The sequence below is a fragment of the Barbatula barbatula genome, assembly GCF_947034865.1.
Source record: "Barbatula barbatula genome assembly, chromosome: 13".
Lineage (NCBI taxonomy): Eukaryota > Metazoa > Chordata > Actinopteri > Cypriniformes > Nemacheilidae > Barbatula > Barbatula barbatula.
Window position 1 is genome coordinate 21,666,492 of NC_136776.1, and position 18,566 is coordinate 21,685,057.

General features: G+C 42.2%; 2 protein-coding genes across 3 annotated transcripts; one reads left to right on the top strand and one right to left on the bottom strand.

Moving 5' to 3' along the window:
* Nucleotides 1-55: 55 nt before the first annotated feature.
* Nucleotides 56-11,496, bottom strand: rad54l2 (RAD54 like 2). Of its 2 annotated transcripts, none has more exons than XM_079471633.1 (22): nt 11,341-11,496; nt 8,752-8,927; nt 8,379-8,637; nt 8,136-8,248; nt 7,934-8,047; nt 7,603-7,838; nt 7,101-7,283; nt 6,888-7,021; nt 6,604-6,800; nt 6,177-6,519; nt 5,837-6,014; nt 5,539-5,763; nt 5,121-5,239; nt 4,671-4,780; nt 4,451-4,550; nt 4,094-4,299; nt 3,836-4,011; nt 3,556-3,752; nt 3,255-3,433; nt 3,080-3,169; nt 2,867-2,956; nt 56-2,621 (listed from the first exon to the last, which is right to left on the bottom strand). In XM_079471633.1, exons 2-22 carry the CDS (start codon nt 8,873-8,875, stop codon nt 1,684-1,686), a joined length of 4,311 nt encoding a protein of 1,436 aa, XP_079327759.1. In that variant the 5' UTR covers nt 8,876-8,927; nt 11,341-11,496; the 3' UTR covers nt 56-1,683. The 2 variants fall into 2 exon arrangements, with proteins under 2 accessions (XP_079327759.1, XP_079327758.1); XM_079471632.1 differs by having other exon boundaries at nt 8,379-8,640; nt 11,341-11,463.
* Nucleotides 11,497-12,499: 1,003 nt separating this feature from the next.
* Nucleotides 12,500-17,950, top strand: bap1 (BRCA1 associated deubiquitinase 1). Its single transcript, XM_079471634.1, has 17 exons — nt 12,500-12,737; nt 13,001-13,030; nt 13,137-13,191; nt 13,274-13,406; nt 13,656-13,775; nt 13,883-13,944; nt 14,062-14,204; nt 14,286-14,364; nt 14,617-14,755; nt 14,861-15,002; nt 15,117-15,277; nt 15,452-15,582; nt 15,696-16,186; nt 16,265-16,476; nt 16,574-16,666; nt 17,023-17,095; nt 17,174-17,950. Exons 1-17 carry the CDS (start codon nt 12,701-12,703, stop codon nt 17,305-17,307), a joined length of 2,235 nt encoding a protein of 744 aa, XP_079327760.1. The 5' UTR covers nt 12,500-12,700; the 3' UTR covers nt 17,308-17,950.
* Nucleotides 17,951-18,566: the final 616 nt, after the last annotated feature.

Here is an 18,566-nt window from a genome sequence, read left to right on the forward strand (position 1 = left end):
CCATATCGTTAGCCTCTCTATCGCCATTTCTGTTTGAAACATAAAATTCCAGCTTCACATATCTTTATCTTTATTGAAGACAAACGGATATTTACAGCAAAATCCCAACAAGTCAAATTACAAATCAATATTCTTATCTTTTATCAAGATAAGGAGAGTTTCAAACAGATTGTTTTATGTACCTGCTCAATAACTGATTTTTATTTTTACAAAAAGTTGCAAAAACACAACGAGACTGGGTGATGGAACCGTATTCTCAATACAGGAGGAGTCAAGTTTATTTATGTTAAAACAATATTTAATAAATACAATGTCATTTTATTCTACCCCTCCTCATGCCGGGAACATGAGATGACGTGTGCGCACCTCCTGGGACAGCGTTTATGGGTCCCGACTGCCGAGATGCTCACAGATCGCGGTCTATCCCTTGCGTATGAGGGAAAACCCTCACCACTCTGACAGAGGGACCTTTTTATCTTAAAAATGTATAAAAATAAAAAAAACGAAAACAAAATTACTCTTCAGCATAAATAAATATTTCTAATAAATTTGTACATAGTAAAAAAAAAACGAATACATGTCGTAATACAAAACAAAGATTTGGGAGAAATCTAAATCACATATTGAATGCACACCAGAGAATTGATATAACAGCGTTAGCAGACTCGCAGGTCTCAACATGTTGATCAGAACGTAAATTGTGGGAGGAGTCAAAATAAAGAGCTCTAATAGGCACAGAGAATGAACAGTGTTATTGGCTGAGGGATTTGTCAGTCACAGGTCAACCAGAGAGCGAATATACGACTCAACATTAACACAAATGTTTAACACGTTTAAAGTCTTTGAAACTGCCCAACGAACACTTTGGTCATGATTTGTGGCCCCAACACATGAAACTGCCAACTAACACCATGACTGAGCAAAACGAACCAAAAAAAACAACAACAGCTAGTAGGGTCGCATAACAGTCTACACAATGGTAAAATGATCCATGATGTGGAAAAAAGGATGGTTTTTCTTTTGCTACGCGATTGAACGAGAACACAGATCCGTTTTGTCTGCTTTAAGGCTAATATCGAACTAAACGCACTAAACGTACACCCCTTCACCCAATTTTAAAGGCTAACATGAGAATACATTCGAGTTTTAAGGTTTTTTTGTTTGTTTGTTTTTTCAAAAGGATAAAGAAAAGGTCTTGGTGGTGTCGAACACTAGGCATGGCTTCTGACATTTCGCAAATGTTACGAATCCTCCCGCCGCCCGGTCTGCCAATTCAATGGTCAAGACAACTAAGAATATTCATGGTGGACCACCGTTTACAAAAAGCAATAGTAGTACTTACAATTACCAATAAAAAAGGTCACATGTCTTCTTTTATCATTCCAGGTGATGCTACAGGGTCTAGCAAATGACTAAGTATCTCTAAAGTCATCTTTTACGAATGCAAACAGTCTGAAAAGAAAATCACATTAGTATCAGTCATTTCTCTCGAGGGGAGTGGTCCGTATATCCAGGCCCAGAGAGAGAAGCGATGATCAAGGCTCTTCGTAGGAGCCCTGCGCTCTAGTCCCTTACTGTAAAGAAAAATATATATCACCTTTCCTAACTCCATGCATATTCAGCATTTGGATTTATTGGATTTCACCGTCGTCCAATGGGATTCTCCGTTTCGCAAATCGTACCTCACTGGCCCATCACCTCTATGACGTCATCATCCGAGCTACTTCCTCCGTTTTCAGCAAGGGAGGGGTACATGTTGGGGCGGCTGAACGCCGGCCCCAGCAGGCTTGAGGGCGAGAGGAAGGTCGAGGTGGTCGAAGCAGGGGTGGACGTAGACGTTAAGCCCCTCGGGTGTATGGAACCCGAAAACAAAGACTGGGTAAACGGTACTTGAAAACCAGAGAGCATGCTTGCCATGCCAGGATTCATCAGAAATGGAGGGAGAGAGGAGGACGATGATGATGACGACGGCACTGATGATGAAGAGGAGGACAGCATACCAGCGTGGGTTGTGGAGGTGGTGTCGGTGTTGGTAGAGCAAGTTGAAGAAAGCGAGCTGTTGGTCACGCCAAGACCGAGAGTGTCTGTGGAGAACATGGCATGTAGGTCACCCAGCGTCTGCCCGGCTTGCTGCATAAGATGCGACCTGCTTCCGAGCGTGGGCGGAGATAGGTGACCTAGGGCACCCAATAGGGCGGGGTTAATCCCCATTGGCGGAAACCCAAAGCCGCTGCTAAGAGGAAATCCAGGGTAACTTCCAGCTGCGCCGGCGGGTGTCGAGGTCCGTTTGCTGATAGGCTGTTTAGACGTCCGACTTTCAGAAAGTTTCCGCTTTAAACTTTGAATGTCTAGGGAGGATGTGATGATGTCGCTGTTGAGCAGCCGATGCGGGTCGGGGACGCGGTTGTGCTGTGCGGGTGTGTCCACGCCAGAGGCTTCGGGTATTGTTGGAGATGTGAAGTTGTCTCCTGCGGAAGCGGTTTCTTTACTGTGGATTTCTCTGAGCAACTGAGGGCTGTCTGGAGAGGAGGGGCGAGGCGGCGCTTCGGGGGATAAACGCTTCTGCTCCTGTGGGGTCGTGCGGCCGTTGCTGACAGGATGCATGGGAGGGCCCGAGTCCTCTGTGGAAAGAAGAAATAAAGCCGTTGAGCTAAAGTTGGTGGTAATCTATGAATGTTTAAACTTTGCATTAAAGATAAAGGTACTAACAATAACTTTAAATGGGTTCTGAAATGTTGAACAGAATACAAAAAATGCTAGAAAAACTTGCTGTCAAGAAAACAAATTACGAGAATTAGCTTTCTTTGTCCATTTTGACTTTCAGTGGAAAACCTTTTGTGAAATGGTCTAGGAATAAAAGCAATACCTGTTAAAGCTGTAGCTGCCTCATCGGGCGCTCTCTGCTTTCCGGAGCGAATAGCAAATATCCTTCCATCGTTGGTCCGGATGTACGTGCCTGTATCAGAAAAGCAAGAATGTAAAGCAAATATTATATGTGACTAATAACTCACTTTCATTCGATCAACCAATTTCTCTAAAGTTTGGGCAATTTTCTAAAATAGCTTTATTTCACTCTTACCTTTGGATCCTTTGATAACATGAATACTTTCTCCTGCACCGATCCGGGCTTGAACGTCTGTGCTGCTGTTCGACCCTGGGATGACTATATCTGCAAAAAACAACAAGTAAAAAAATTCAAGCCTTCAACACAAAGCAAAGCAAACACGCAAACTGATGGCTTTTTATTATTGTACCAGTGGTGGTGACGACTCGTTGCACATAAACCCCCGCCTTTTGCAAGTAGTTTACAGGGAATCCCGCGCTTGAACCAGGGACGCCCATGGGCACCTGCCGAGGCATCATGGGAATGGGTGTGGACTGAACCGGCCTCACGCTCGCGACGGGCTTCTCTTCTAAATGAGGGGGCGGACGCCTGAAAGAAACTTTTGGGTTAATTGGACGAAACACACACCTTGCAATGTTAAATAAACATTACATATACGTTATATTAACATTATGCATGTATACACTTTTTGGCTTCTATGACAGACTCACCAGTTCCTCTGGCTGAAGGCAGGGATATTGGTGAGGCTCTGGTCACTGGCTGGGTAATAATGTGCGTAAGAGGGTCGTTGATACGGCACAGATGCCCGTTTTTCATCTTCGTAGCTCTTCTTGGCTGCTCTTTTTTCTGCTTTGGTCAGTTTCAGCTCTTTGCGATCCATCAGCAGAGACTCGTGATGGAATGGAGGCTGTGAACACAATCACATTCAAGTCCACTTTAACATTAGCATTAGAGATCAAACATGCCAAAAAGTGAAAGTGTGTGTACCACCTTGGTTATAAGGTGTGGGTAACGCAGACATGCTTGTTTAATGACAATTTCCATCTCCTCACTCGTGGGCATCTGGTTTTGGTTGGGATTGGGCTCCTCCTCTGCAAAGTGCAGCAGAGACTCCACCTCCTTCCGTGTAAAGGTAAGAACAGGGTTCAGGTCATCCACGACTCGATCTGGTTTACACAGAAACACACCATTAAAATCAGAAATGATCTATGTTACGCAAAGGGAAAACACACGCAACCCGGTTCTTACCAGACATGCCCTGTTTTGACACCTGACGGTCATAAATCTTCTTCTCCAGTGTGAAGTCACAGACCAGCCTGTAGATGTGACAAGGTTTGCGTTGACCGTAGCGGTACACGCGGCACACGGCCTGCGCATCATGACACGGGTTCCACGAGGCATCGAAAACCACTACACGACTGGCTCCGATCAGATTCACCCCCAGACAGCCGGCCCTGAAGACAACACCATAAGTTAGTCGAGACAACCGATGTTCAGTTTTTAAAACGGGTTAGACCCAGGTGATGGGTTCGATGCCCACTAAGCGGCTTTGGATAGAAACATTTGCCCAATGTCTAAATATGCATGTTTGCTGTAGTTCATCACCTGGTGGACAGCAGAAAGACCCAGGCTTGGTTATTTGCCGGGTCATTAAACTGGTTGATGAGTCTCTCTCTCTCCGAAGCCGATGTGCTTCCATCCAGCCCTTAAATGAGACAATGTCATGTTTTAGATCACAGGAATTGTGAAGTACCAATTGTTCCACTAGTAGCTCAGCTGGCATTACGTTAAACTCACAGGAATTCATAAATGGACTGAAACTCACTGTAGTAATTGATGTTTCGGACCCAGTTGCGTGCACCGCATTCTGTTTGGATTGGCATGGGCCGCCGACTGAGGAAATCTTCCATAACCGTGAGCGTGGATAAACTCTGACTGCAAGAATCACACGCAGATAAATGAGACACTTTACTCGCTAATGTAAACAAAATAACAGCCTGACTGAGGAGTTAGGATATGACATGAGAGATTATACTAAAAGCAAAATATCTGTACACCGTAAAGTGTGACAAATGGAAACAGTGGACGGTTCTATGCCTTATCTAAAAAAACATTTTGACACCTTTAAAGCCATAATTCGTAACTTTTCTCCCTATATCACCATATCTGGCTTCTTTACTTACTTTGACATTGATGTGTCAAAAGTCAAACTGACATCAACATGAATCAAAATTTACAGATTGCAGCTTTAATAGGAGTACTAAACAAATCATACCTGAAAACTAAGATTTTTTCTCTTCGGCCTACACTTTCATCAATCAGGTGGAACAGTAGAACCATCTTTGCGGAGTTCTCCAGCACACCCGTCTGGTAGTTGCTCATGATGTCTTTGGCCTGAAACAAATGTTAGAAGTGACCTTACATGAACAAACATGTTTTTTCAAACAAGACTTTGACATACAGCAAAACATTTTAAAACATGCAACCCAGAAATCAATTCATGTTAACTACTGAAAAAAACTTAAAATACTGTCAGAGCATTGACATCACATTCTTGAGCTTACTGACATTTGACACAATTTATTTACTGTTCAGTATTCAAAAGTGAAACTAAACTAAAACAGTGGAAGAAACAATTGAAGTAATTGCTAGACTTTGTAGTTTTGGTAGACCAAGTTTTGTTGGGTTCTTACCCATTCATAGGTAATAACTTGATTGGCCTTCTCCTGTGAAGGATTCAGGCCCATAGCAGCCATGGCCACCTTGCTGTTGGCAGGGTCAGATGCCTTTCCCTTTATTCCAGGAGCGGTACACCGGGTCCCACCGCTGGAGTTAAGATCATCCAGATCCAAATCCTGCTCATTGGTCAGATTCTCTTTTTGAAGTGCTTCGTACAGAACATCTGGATGATTCCAGATCTACAGGATAAGTAAAAAACATAAGTATTCGGTCCAACAATATAACAAGGTCAAACACAGTCAGTTAGCATACCTTGCAGCAGACACAGAAAGCTTTGAGCGGGTTGAGTCCGAGCCAGCCGCTGTTTCCCGCCTCTCTAAAGCGGTTCATAAACTCAGTGTAGAGTGCTCTTTGTAGCCGAGACAGTCGTACCAGGATCACATGCTCTTCTTTCATCGGCAGCTGCATCTGTAGGACATCGTGACCTCGTCTGGGAATGCAGACAGCATTTTAGCATACTGTGACTTTTGTAATGCGTTTTCAGGCAGATATATTTATATTCATCCAATTTAGAAATGACTTAAAATCAAACAGATAAAATGGCCAAATGGCATTTTCATCACCACCACTAGGGCGGCACTCTTGAACTCACCTCTGAACGAAGCCTTCCAGCAGACTGTGCAATACGTGACTCCTGTATCTCATGAGCCGAACGTCTTGAGGTGTGCTGTCTATACACTGGCCGTTCAGAATGGGCCTCTCAAACATGTTACTGAACTCCTGCCGCGTACCGAGGAAATCGGGCCGAACGAAATCCACCATGCACCAGTACTCGATCAGGTTGTTTTGCAGAGGATATCCGGTCAACACCACACGTCGCCGTGACCGGATGTTTTTCAATGCCTGGGAAGTGCTGGCGTGACAGTTCTTGATACGGTGACCCTCGTCGCATATTACAACGTCTGGGCCGGGCCGAGACAGGGCTCTTTCGATTCCTGAATATCACAGAACAACGTCAATTAATGTGAGAATTTGGACTTCGGCACAGTTCTTCGTTTCGTAAAGACAGATTCACGAACCTTTCATGAGCTCTTGCTGTCTGTCCTCCTCGTCCAGGTCGATAATAACAGGTCCCGCAGGTTTCTTAGACTTCCTTTTGCGTCCGGTAACAAAGCTCTTTTTAAGAGACAGCAGGCGGTACATTTCATATCCCATCAGCAACACGCCTCCGTCACGGGACCACTCCTCCACGACTTTAGCCCGGGCCACCGTGTTTCTGACCGAGACACGGAAGAGACAATCATCACCACTGAAACACTGTTTTGCTGTGTTACGTTTGGACTAAATACGTAATTATTCATACTTGTGCTCATCATTGAGGATGTGAACCTTAAAGGTTCGAGATGACACATGGGCTGGATCCGTGTCGGGGGGAAGGGACTCAGCAGCAGGCAGCCAGAGATTAAACTCGGCTAACCAGTTCTGTAGTGTATTCACCTGGATAGGACACAAGTTGATTTTGAAAACAAGGAAAGATAACCATCCATCATTTCAAGATTTGTTGACAGACACTCACGGGTACAATAGCGAGGACAGTTTTGGATCCAGTGTGCCGCAGCAGGATGTCAATAAAGGAGATGACCTGCAGGGTTTTGCCAAGCCCCATGCTGTGAGCCAAAATACAACCGAACCCACTGCTGTTCTTATAGCGCTCGAGAGACTCCACCAGATTGTCATACAGGAAACGAATACCGCCGATCTGAAAGAGAAATCCAAACATTTTGAGATGAAAAAGAAATGCAAAAAGAAAGGAAAATTCAACATAAATAACAAACAACTAGATGGCGCTTGTCCATTGCAAATCTCACCGACACAATCCTTAATGGTTTGTGAATGCTTGTCAGGATGTTATGTAGTTGCTATCGTGTCCTAAAGGTTTTTTAGCATGTTGCTATGTGGTTGCTAGGGTGCTCTGGGTGATGCTAGGTACTATAATGTAATTCACAGACAGCACAAGCTGAATAAAAGAGAGGTCTCAGTATGTAGTTAGACAGGTGTGTAAGCGGGTGTGCGTTTACCTGGTGAGGTTGGACTGCACGGGCGAGTTGTGGGGCGAGGAACAGGTCTTCCTCGTCTCCGGGGTGATTAATATTGACTAGCACCCTTCCCTGACTGTCAGGTAGGTTGAGGGTATCGTTCACATGAGACCCACTACTTTCCTCCGTGCCGGGGGTGACCGAACGGTTTTCATCGTTGTCTTCCTCGCTGCTTATCCTTAGGGCATCTTCATCCCCGGAGCTCAGCTCAATCACATCTGGAGGGTTGGACAGAGGTTATCACTTTTAGAAGCTTTTCATAGTCCAATCAAATAATGAGGAATACTTTTTTACTACTAAATATCCTTTTTACCATCTCTCCGTGTGGGTAACTGGGGGGGCGGGGATTCTTTAGCTTCACCCTCATCTCCACTGCTGTCCAGACATATCACTTCCTGTTTGGGCCCTGGGACTCCAGAAAGAATGTCTTAGAGAGGAGAATTACAGGAAAAGGGTTATAAATCCCCATACGTACACTACATGGTGTGTTCAACATTGGCACAGGTGACTCTCACCTGCATGAAGAGGGAAGTCCTTGCGCTGCTGTTCCAAACGGCGCCGTCTCTCTAACTCCTCCTGCTGTGCGGCTTTGGTTCCCGCCTCAAGCTGGTGCTCCTTAAGGAGCTGTCTGTGAGCCAGAAAGGAGAGCTTAATACTAACTTTTCACTTTTGGGTTAATTCATGTTAAACATGCCACAGTGTGGATCGGAAATCATGCTGAGGGTCAACTGTTTATATGAGACTATGAAACTCAATACCGGATGTTCCTCCTCAAGTGAGCAGGCTTCGAGGTTTTGGACTTTTTCTTCTTTGTCTTGCCATTGGCAGATGTGTTGCTGCGGCTGTCTGGGCTGGAGGGGGGTTGAGAACCTGGTCGCGATGACGCTTGTGAAGTGGAGGAGGGCGTCCGAGAGGGTGGACGGGACGAGGGGTCGGGGGTAGATTCTCTAGACGGTGAGGTAGATGCGGGGCTAGTCGGATCTCTTTGATCTGCCGTCTCCATGCTCTCGAGTTGGTCTGCTGAAACACAATACCAAGCGATCAATAATTCATTTACAGCCAAAAACACCCATTAAGCTATACAGCAGTCTAATGCCTTTAATCACTCAAGCTCTTTGTTGTGAAGCTCACCGCCTGCATCTTCCTCATCATCGCCGTCGTTCTCTCCGTCCTCTCCGTCCTCTTCCTCCTCCATCTCCTCCTCGCTGTTAAGGCTGGGCTCCAGGTCGCTTCCTGAGATCGCCTCTTCTGACATGGCGTCCCCTGAGTCTCCAAGAGCATTACTTACACATAATCATCAAGACCACCTGATTGACAAAAATGATCAACATCAACTGGGAATTGTAATGTTTTAAATACATTAATTTAACAGTTTCAAATGCAAATCGTGTTTTCATCTATAAGAGCAATAATTTAAGATATTAAACCAATATTACATTTGTCCGCCGATAATTTAAAGTGATATCTGCCAATGACAATACAGATTCTGAAGATTAAATTAATATTTCTTAACTTTCGAAATGTTATTAATTCATATAATGACTAATGTTGAACATCAAACTGGTGATGCTTCTTTAAAACGTTTATATACGGAGCACAAATTCATTTGCCTGTCCTCTTTTCTTTGACAGGTTTTAAACTGTTTTTAAACTGTTTTTTGCATACTGTTTTGCCTGGCCGGGGGGGCTGCTAGAATTTGGTAGTCTTATTTAATTAACACTGCATATAGGAATTTATTGTGTGTCTGATATTTGACCTGTGTTTTGAATTCCATAACCTTTTATGTTTTACTTATAGTCATTTTTTCTTGTACAGCTGCTTTGTAACAATGACAATTGTAAAAAGCGCTATATAAATAAAGCTGACTTGACTAGTGCACAGATTGCCTGATGGTCGACTGTTTGCTTGATGCGTTACGTCTTTGAACACCTGCTAAAACAACATCTAAAAAAGCGACCAGTGAAATATATTCTATGGAAATCGTTTTAAATAAATGAATGATTTCACTGCCTATAAATGAACGTATCTTCCAAGTTTTCGAAGATAAAAGCAGATCATGTGGAACATGATCAACAATCAGAAAGAATCTAAAACATTTTCTTTTTCAGTTTTTAAATACATATCGTCAGTGGTATAGTTTTAGTTACGAATAGCATAATAACATAACAGCAAAAGCCACCAACAAAGTAAAAATATAAATACTGTTAAAACCTAGTTTAAGGTCAAGTGATTCCCTTCAGAATCACACAGGCTGATAATCTCGTTTCCAAGCAAGATTTTGAGGAGAACAAAGAGCTACCAAAGACCTTCAATGAAAAACATCGCTGGGAGAGGAAAATTAGGAACAAGAAGAGCAAATAAGGAGTCTGGGGACCAGAAGGAAGTCAGAGAAAGAACGAGAGAGTCGGGCCTACTTACATAACAGAGTTATATAAGAAGGCTACAGTTCCCAGCCTGTGAATGTAGGCCATACTGCCCCTGACACACTGACACATTCACACAGTACAGCACAACCCGTTCCAATACAACAATCTTTATCAATATGTCTATTTATCTATCTCTAAATCCCCAAAGTAACAGTAAAATACCTTAAGAATGAAATACTTGTGACATGTCTTTCCTATGTTGAACATAAAAAAGTTTTGCATATGTTTTTTTCGAACAACGGAAGCATATAATGTACATGACCTGGATTTTAAGGCAAACTATTTCAAAGTAAGAATATTTGGACCTTAACAATGCTTGCATTGTATTGACATAAACTCTCTTTCTATACACAAACACAATTTATAAGTCAACTGATGTCTTGTACTTTAGCATTTATCTTCCCAAATGACTTTTTGTGAAAGATGTACACGTGTGTGTGTCCCATTCACATCAGCTGCCCACTGTCAGTATGAGCAATTCCCTATTATAAACCCTTTGTGCTTACATAACATTTTACATAACAATGCGTTTCATTCACCTTTACGTGCCACTTTCGTATACAAGTATACGTCCCATAACTTCTTTTTTCAATAAAACAAGTGTTGAATTCACTACTGTAAAACATTATGAAACAGCCGATGCACTTACATTTGACCTAAAGCCACCCGCCATTAAAACCCATTGATTTCAATCTGTCGGCGTGCGTTGCATAACAACAACCCATGTGAACCCATCGCATACATAAATCACCAAAACATCACATATAATGCATAAAACAAGCTGTGACAGGGTGTAAAAACAACATAGGTGCATTCAGCACCCGTTCAAACTTACAAAAAGGTACTATTTTATGTCGCCACATAAACACAAAAAACATCACGTTATTGCACGTTGACTCTATTATACGCATGCAATAACATACGTGTGTAACAATTCACATACATGTTCGAGTCTTTTAGAACTGAGGAACATTTTACTTACATAACTGCACTGAGTGACCAGCAGCGCGGCTAACAGACGTACAGCCAGCCTAAATAAAACCGTTTACACACACACGTCGCCACCTCAAAACTAAAATGTGGGCGTCTTTCAATGTTGTGTAAGCGTCATGTTTATGACGGCACTAAAAACATATTTCAGACACGAAGCGTGCGCTAGCTGTTAGCACGCTAGCACGAGATGCTCTCTATTGTTGACGTTAGCATCGGTGCTAACTGAGGTAAAAGGCAACTAACAAAGCGCGTTGTCGCTCATCAAGCGCGCGCGCGCGCGACCGTACGGCGATCGTCTTACCTTTCGCTGCTAAAATCGCCCACTTGCGTTGCGCCTCATTAAATTATCATGTTAATTGTCGAAATACTCAGCGGCTCTTTTATTTTATCGAACAATTTTCTGCGAGCGCCGACGTCAAACTCCCGGCGAGGCGCAAATGCTGTGTTTAATGGTTCCGCTCTGCGAAGTGTTCCGGGGGTTTCGTAACCAAGTTGCATAAAGTGTCTTATTGTGTAATCGTTATCTTTTCCAGGAATAAAGGAGATTAAAACTTAAATTTATTTTGAGGAATGCTTACCTTTTATTTTTTTACTTTCTTCATAAATATACATGGTTTATGGTAGAGGCGTATACGCAGTAAATTGAATTTACTTGCATGTATGGTATACTGTATACAATCTTTGTATATATTTTTTTATATAGGCCACTATGTGTTATATTTTGCTTGACACTGATTAAAAATAAAATTGTAGTTTTGAAAATATTTACCTGTTTCTCGCATTTATTATAATGATGCCTTATTATAAATTAATAAATATAGAAAATTTGAAAATATAGCCCTTTTATCAAGTGTCACTATATATATTTTTTTTATATAGGCCACAATATGTTATATTTAGCTTGACACTGATTACAAATAAAATTGTAATTTTGAAAATATTTCTCGCAATTATTAGAATTATGTCTTATTATAAATTAACATGCCTAATAAATATAGAAAATGCCTCATTGCGTAAAATTCAGACAAAACATATCCATGATTGATAGAAAATGTATCCGTAATATTTCATGTAATATCATATATTATTGTACTGCACAGTTAATGTCTCTTTCTGTTTTGTTGTTGTTGTAATATTTAATATTTTTTACGTTTAATCATACATATTAATATTCTGAATTTTTGAGCCACGGCTTTATTCATATTCCCAATTTTTCCTATTGAGGATATACTTTTCTTTTTGTTTGTTCGTTGTATTTCACTGTCGCTGTTATGCACCAGCAAGTTACACAAATGGTTAATCCTGATAATTGTTAAAAATTATATTTAGACACAAATCTTATCAAACAGCGATTTAAACGCAAGTAGAGATATAGTTTAACAAAATAAACAGGTAATAATTCACGATAAATTATTATTATATACATTTTTTAATAGGATTTGGCTGCTCCTAGCGTCCCTTCGTTGAACTACACGCAGGCTCGCGTCGCAGCTAAATGACGTCAACACCGCCGACGGCTCTGCTCTTTGTGTTTACTAGCCGTCCGAATCGTCCAAAGATGGCTCGAACGTATATAATCAAATGATTTCTACACGCTTTCGCTAACGTTATGGATTGGAGGGCGATTTAACGGGGGTTCGGTGAGTCGGATATCTGCAAAAATGAATAAAGGCTGGCTGGAGTTAGAAAGTGACCCGGGTGAGTCTTTACATAGTCAGACTTATGTCCATCATTACGAAAAGCTCGGTGTATCAGACTCATAACACATAAACATTATATTATATGCTATAATTCAACTTGTCATCTCCCAGTTTATTTCTATAGCATGGAGTGGAATTTGTAGATTTGTTAAATGGGTTTTCTGTTTTCAGAAACGTATAAGAAGTCAACCGTGTTTCATTATTTCAGATCGAGACTATAACTATAAAGATGTTTTTCTTACGTATTATATTTATTTCTAGGGTTATTCACACTCTTGCTGGAGGACTTTGGTGAGTAGTTGTTGTCATTCCATAAATGCATATTGCTTTCATGGCGGTCATTACCATATATTTAATTGAAAAGAGTGTCTTAACTGTGGTTGTTGTTTGTATACAGGTGTGAAAGGTGTTCAGGTGGAAGAGATCTATGACCTGCAGAACAAATGTCAAAGGTGAACTTGCGTCATTGAATGTAAATATTGCATAGACTAATGTGGCTGATATCTAAGGTTCTTCTGTATCGTTTCTCCTCAGTCCTGTGTACGGCTTCATCTTCCTCTTCAAGTGGATCGAAGAGCGAAGATCGCGGCGTAAAGTCTCCACGCTGGTGGACGAAACCTCTGTCATTGACGATGAGATTGTTAATGACATGTTTTTTGCTCACCAAGTGCGTTTTTTGCGTTTGATGGTTATTCCTTTTGTCTACTTTCTGTGCATCGCAACCCAGGAATTATTCAGACTTAAACAACACATTCAATATTGTCCGTGCGAACATAATATTTTATCATATAAATATAAAGTTTTTAATATTTGTCATGGAGCCAACGATAATCTGAGCCATTTCAGGCAGTACCTTGGTTTTTAGTTCATGTATATAGCCTTCATGTTAAGTGAATTAACTATTTTGTCTGTACAGTTGATACCAAACTCCTGTGCCACTCACGCCCTTCTCAGTGTGCTTCTGAACTGCAGCGGTGTGGAGTTAGGAACCACTTTGAGTCGCATGAAAGCATTCACCAAAGGCTTCAGTCCTGAGGTCAGTTAAATGCACACAGACGACACACTTTCTCCACTCAATCCTGATGCATATACCTGCATTACTCTTTCTCCACCATGTTTGACAGCGTATCTTTATTTTCTCAGAGCAAAGGTTACGCCATCGGAAATGCCCCTGAACTGGCGAAAGCCCACAACAGCCATGCAAGGTATTGTCAGGTGTAAATGTTTCATTGTAAAACAACAATTTATTAAGGCCTGCTAACTAAAACGATTTGATCTCACGGTTATCTAGTTTTCTTAATCGTTTTTTAATTTCAACACAGACCGGAGCCACGGCACCTGCCGGAAAAGCAGAACGGCATCAGCGCCGTCCGAACGATGGAGGCGTTTCACTTCGTCAGTTACGTGCCGATCAAAGACAGGCTTTTTGAGTTGGATGGACTGAAGGTGTACCCCATCGACCACGGTGAGAATTTAACCTCATAAAATATGAATTTTCTAATTTACAGACAGAGAACGAAACTTTATTTCCCTCTCTCTCGCTCAGGGCCGTGGGGAGAGGATGAGGAGTGGACGGATAAAGCCAGACGCGTCATAATGGAGAGAATAGGACTTGCAAATGCGGGGTAATGTAAATTATAAATACATGTTTCATAACCTTAAACATATAGTGCAACATCTTTGTCATCAATTATTCATGAAAATCTCTGTGTGGCATTTATCAAAGATTTTTTCAAATCAAATCATTTAAATGTATTTTGGTAATGTTCAGTAAAACTGAAATGACTTTATGGTTTAAATTACTGGCATTCATGTGTTTGCAAATATATAAATATCATCAAACTGCTGGATTATATAGATTTTCTTCTCACCCTCAGTGAGCCGTATCATGACATCCGGTTCAATCTGATGGCGGTGGTGCCAGACCGCAGGATAAAATACGAGTTCAAGCTGGACGTCCTGAAACGAAACAGGCAGATTGTTCTAGAAGCGCTCCAGCAGGTCAAAGAGAAGAAAGTGAGTGTGAACATTTATTCCTCTGAATAAAATCCTCATTGTGGAGGATCTGTCTGTTGTGCTCAATTCTAACTGTGTTCCTCCACACTCGTGTAAAAACTACAGGTGATTCGGATGTCCCAACAAGAGTCCGCCCTAGACCGTAAACAACAAGACTCCTCGTCTTCAGAAGACACGTCACCCGCTGTGAAAAAGGAGGGGGCAGACGTACCCGTGTCGTTGGATTCTGAGCAGACTCCGCCCACAGGTACCCCAGATCAGTTGCTTCTGTTCCAGTGATGTAGTGACATTGTTTTTTTTTTTAAATCTAGGCAGTAAAACTGGACCTAACCATGATACATGCTTTTTCTTCCGACTTTAGAAACTCAGGAAGGTGGTGCCGCTATACCAAGCCCTGCTGGAAAAGTCAAAACCACGGCTAAACCAGCGCCGGCCCCTCTGACTGCTCCCAGTCCCATCCCCATCGTCCAGCGCCTACCAGCCTTTCTAGACAACCACAACTACGCCAAGTCTCCTATGCAGGTGAGACCAAACAAGACAATGAGTGGATGATTTTGTTTGTATAGGAAATCTTTGCTTTGTCGTTCTTATGTCAACATCACAACGTCAATATTTTTTAATTACAAAAGATCAAGTCAACAGTTGCCGTACAGACACCTGATTTTCTTGTCGACGTGTGTTTTTGTTGATTGACAGGAAGAGGAGGATCTTGCTGCGGGTGTCGGTCGTACACGTGCATCCGGTCCCCCTCAGCCTCCTTATTCAGACGATGAGGACGACTTTGACGATGAAGAGGAGGACTGCAGCTCTACAGTTGCCACCAGCAGGTGTGTAAACTCTCTTCATTAGTCTCTTATATATTTCAAATTGATCAAGTCGAAATGTTTTCTTTTTTTGTAAGATGTTATGTGGCCTCATCCCTTGTGCGTGTAATCTGCAGGTTCCGCCGGAAGACTGGACTCCGCCCCCGAGCCGTGGGCCGCACTGGAGTGGGCGGAGTTAAGGGTATGGAGGGACCTCTAGCGCTCAGCGTTTTAGCTGAGAAACTGAAGAAGGAAGCCCAGAGGAAGGACGCCTTGACGACGGGCTCCACACCTCTGAATGTGCGCACTGAGGGCCGGACGGGCGGAATCAGCATCACCTCCGCCTGCCAGCCATCGCCCACGCCGAGTAATGAAAGCACAGACACGGCTTCAGAGATCGGTAGCGCGTTCAACTCGCCGCTTCGCTCGCCGGCACGATCGCAGGCCGCGACGCGACCCTCCAGCCCCGTGGCGTCCCACATGAGTCGCGTGCTGTTTGGGGAGGAGGAGGGGCTGCTCAGGTTAGACGCGCGTCACAATCGTGCCGTTCGCGACTTGGGGGTGGTAGTGAGCTCGGCGTTACTGCGCCTGCAGGAGGATGGACTCATATACTCTCTACCTCCTACAGGTACACGCGTACATTTATTCATAATTCCTACCCAAAATGTGTCATAAATGCTTTCAAATAAATGAATGTTACCCACAGAAACGGTGGAAGGGTTGAAAAATGAAGTTGGGGTGGAGAAGGAGGAGGTGCCCGGTGCAGCAGGAGAGGAGGATGTGAAGAAGGGACCATCATTGGAGGTAAAACAGGAAGACGCCAAAGAACCAGTGGACATCAAACCCGACTCAGAGAACCTGGCGGCCGTTAAGCTGGAGAACAACAGTAAACCTACTGGAGAAAAATACACGCCAAAAGTAAGAACGAAAACTGTTCTGCATTGCATGTCATGATTGCTTGAAAAAAAAAACTTGTTTTTAATAATGTAAAGGTTAATTGAGTTTTCCATCTCAGGAGTTATTAGCATTGTTGAAGTATGTGGAAGCGGACATCACCAACTATGAAGTGTGTCTGAAAGAGGAAGTAGAAAAAAGGAAAAAATACAAGGCAAGTATATGACTATAAGACTTTTACTTTTTTCCTCTCCAAATAAAAATGTTCTCACACTGACTTCCTTACATTAAACAGGAAAAATGAAACCTAAATATGATTTGTTTAAAAAAAATCTATAGACGTACAAATGTTATGTGGCCCAAACTTAACTTCTGGTAAGAATCAATAACTGCTTAGAAGTTTTAACTGAATTTAATACAATTAAAGTACTATAAAATATGAATATCAATTTATTAAATAAATGGATATAACCAAATATAGACCGGAAGCTAGGGCCTTGTATGTGTGTCCGATGAAACCGTCTATATATAGTCTATATATAAATATAGTAACGCTGTTGTCCTTATCAGATCGATGACCAAAGAAGAACTCACAACTACGACGAGTTTATCTGCACCTTCATCTCAATGCTGGCACAAGAAGGTATAAACCGTCTCCTCTTCCATCTTGTCCACCTCTCCAATGAGTTAATCAGACATTCCCTCATTTTTTGTGCTTCAGGTATGTTAGCAAGTCTAGTGGAACAGAACATCTCTGTACGTCGACGGCAGGGCGTCAGCATCGGGCGACTGCACAAACAACGAAAACCTGATCGACGGAAGCGCTCGCGGCCATACAAAGCCAAGCGTCAATGAACGTCGTGAAAAGCAGAACCAGATGACACAGACAGTTATTTTGTTAATATCGTACAATTAAATCAGCCACTCGAGGACTCAACAATGCTAGCACATCTCACTTCAAGAGATGAACAACTATACCAGACACCTCATTAACAGTGTTAGCGATGATGCTGATTGAAATATTGTTCTTCAGTTTTTCGATTGGTTGTTGGAGATCATCTGTCCATCAACATGACCAAACATGCAAAACTTGTGATGTTACTAAAGGGGCCAATTGCCAGACCTAACAGGATTCTAGAGTAGCTTGGGATCAGCCATTTTCATTGTTTTTAATACAGAAACAACCCTTGGTTGGTACAGAGCCATTTTAAGATCGCAAAATCCTTATGATGGTTCAAGATTGCGTATTGGTTTGTTTTACACAATAATTTGTGCAAAGCCAAGTTCACTTTAAATGTTGTAAAAATGGAAAAATGGTTTGTTTAATCATTTATATCGATTGAAGGTTGTTGTGGATATGGAGACCAGTGGGTGTTTGTCTCAGACACGCTGTGTCTGTCTTTCTGTCTGTATATATGTATTTGTGTATAATCTGATGTCCTGCATAGGACTGTCAGATCTAGTTAATAAAATAAATACGTTTCAGAATTCAAGGGTGGCACTTGTTTTCACACAGTTCGTAGTTTCTTTAAGGGGGGGGACCGTCTCGACTCCACGTGCCCTATTCGTCCCTCAGGAGCGCAAAACATTAACTGCAAGGTTAACCCACCGAGAGCTCTGCGATGGCCTCTATATTTTTACTCCGGTTCGCGGTTTTATTTGCGGTGACATTAAGCAAGTGAAAGCAGTTTGTTAAAGTTGAAGCGTGTTTATTGAGTGTTTTTGCTATAAGAAGTGCAGAAACCCAACACGTAAGTGTCTGATTCATCTTCCTACAAAAATGTAAAAGCCTCATCTAAACAGACTGGTTCATTCGTGCTTAAAGTTGTGATGCCTTTTATTCATATGCAGCTATGATGAGAACCGTCGTGACTACGCAGTTCCTTCCGCAGCAGATTGTCATTAATGGAAGTCCGTACCCAATATCCCCACAGACTACACCCCACCATCAGCCTTCAATCCTGTTTACATAGAACCATAAAAGACCGGTTACTAGATCACAACCATTGAACTAGCCTTTATAGTTGCATTAGAGGCAACTTTTGCATTTTGTTTTTTATACACTTCTACCTTCATATTTGCTCCGACCGCAAGCGATATTTGGAATGAGATGC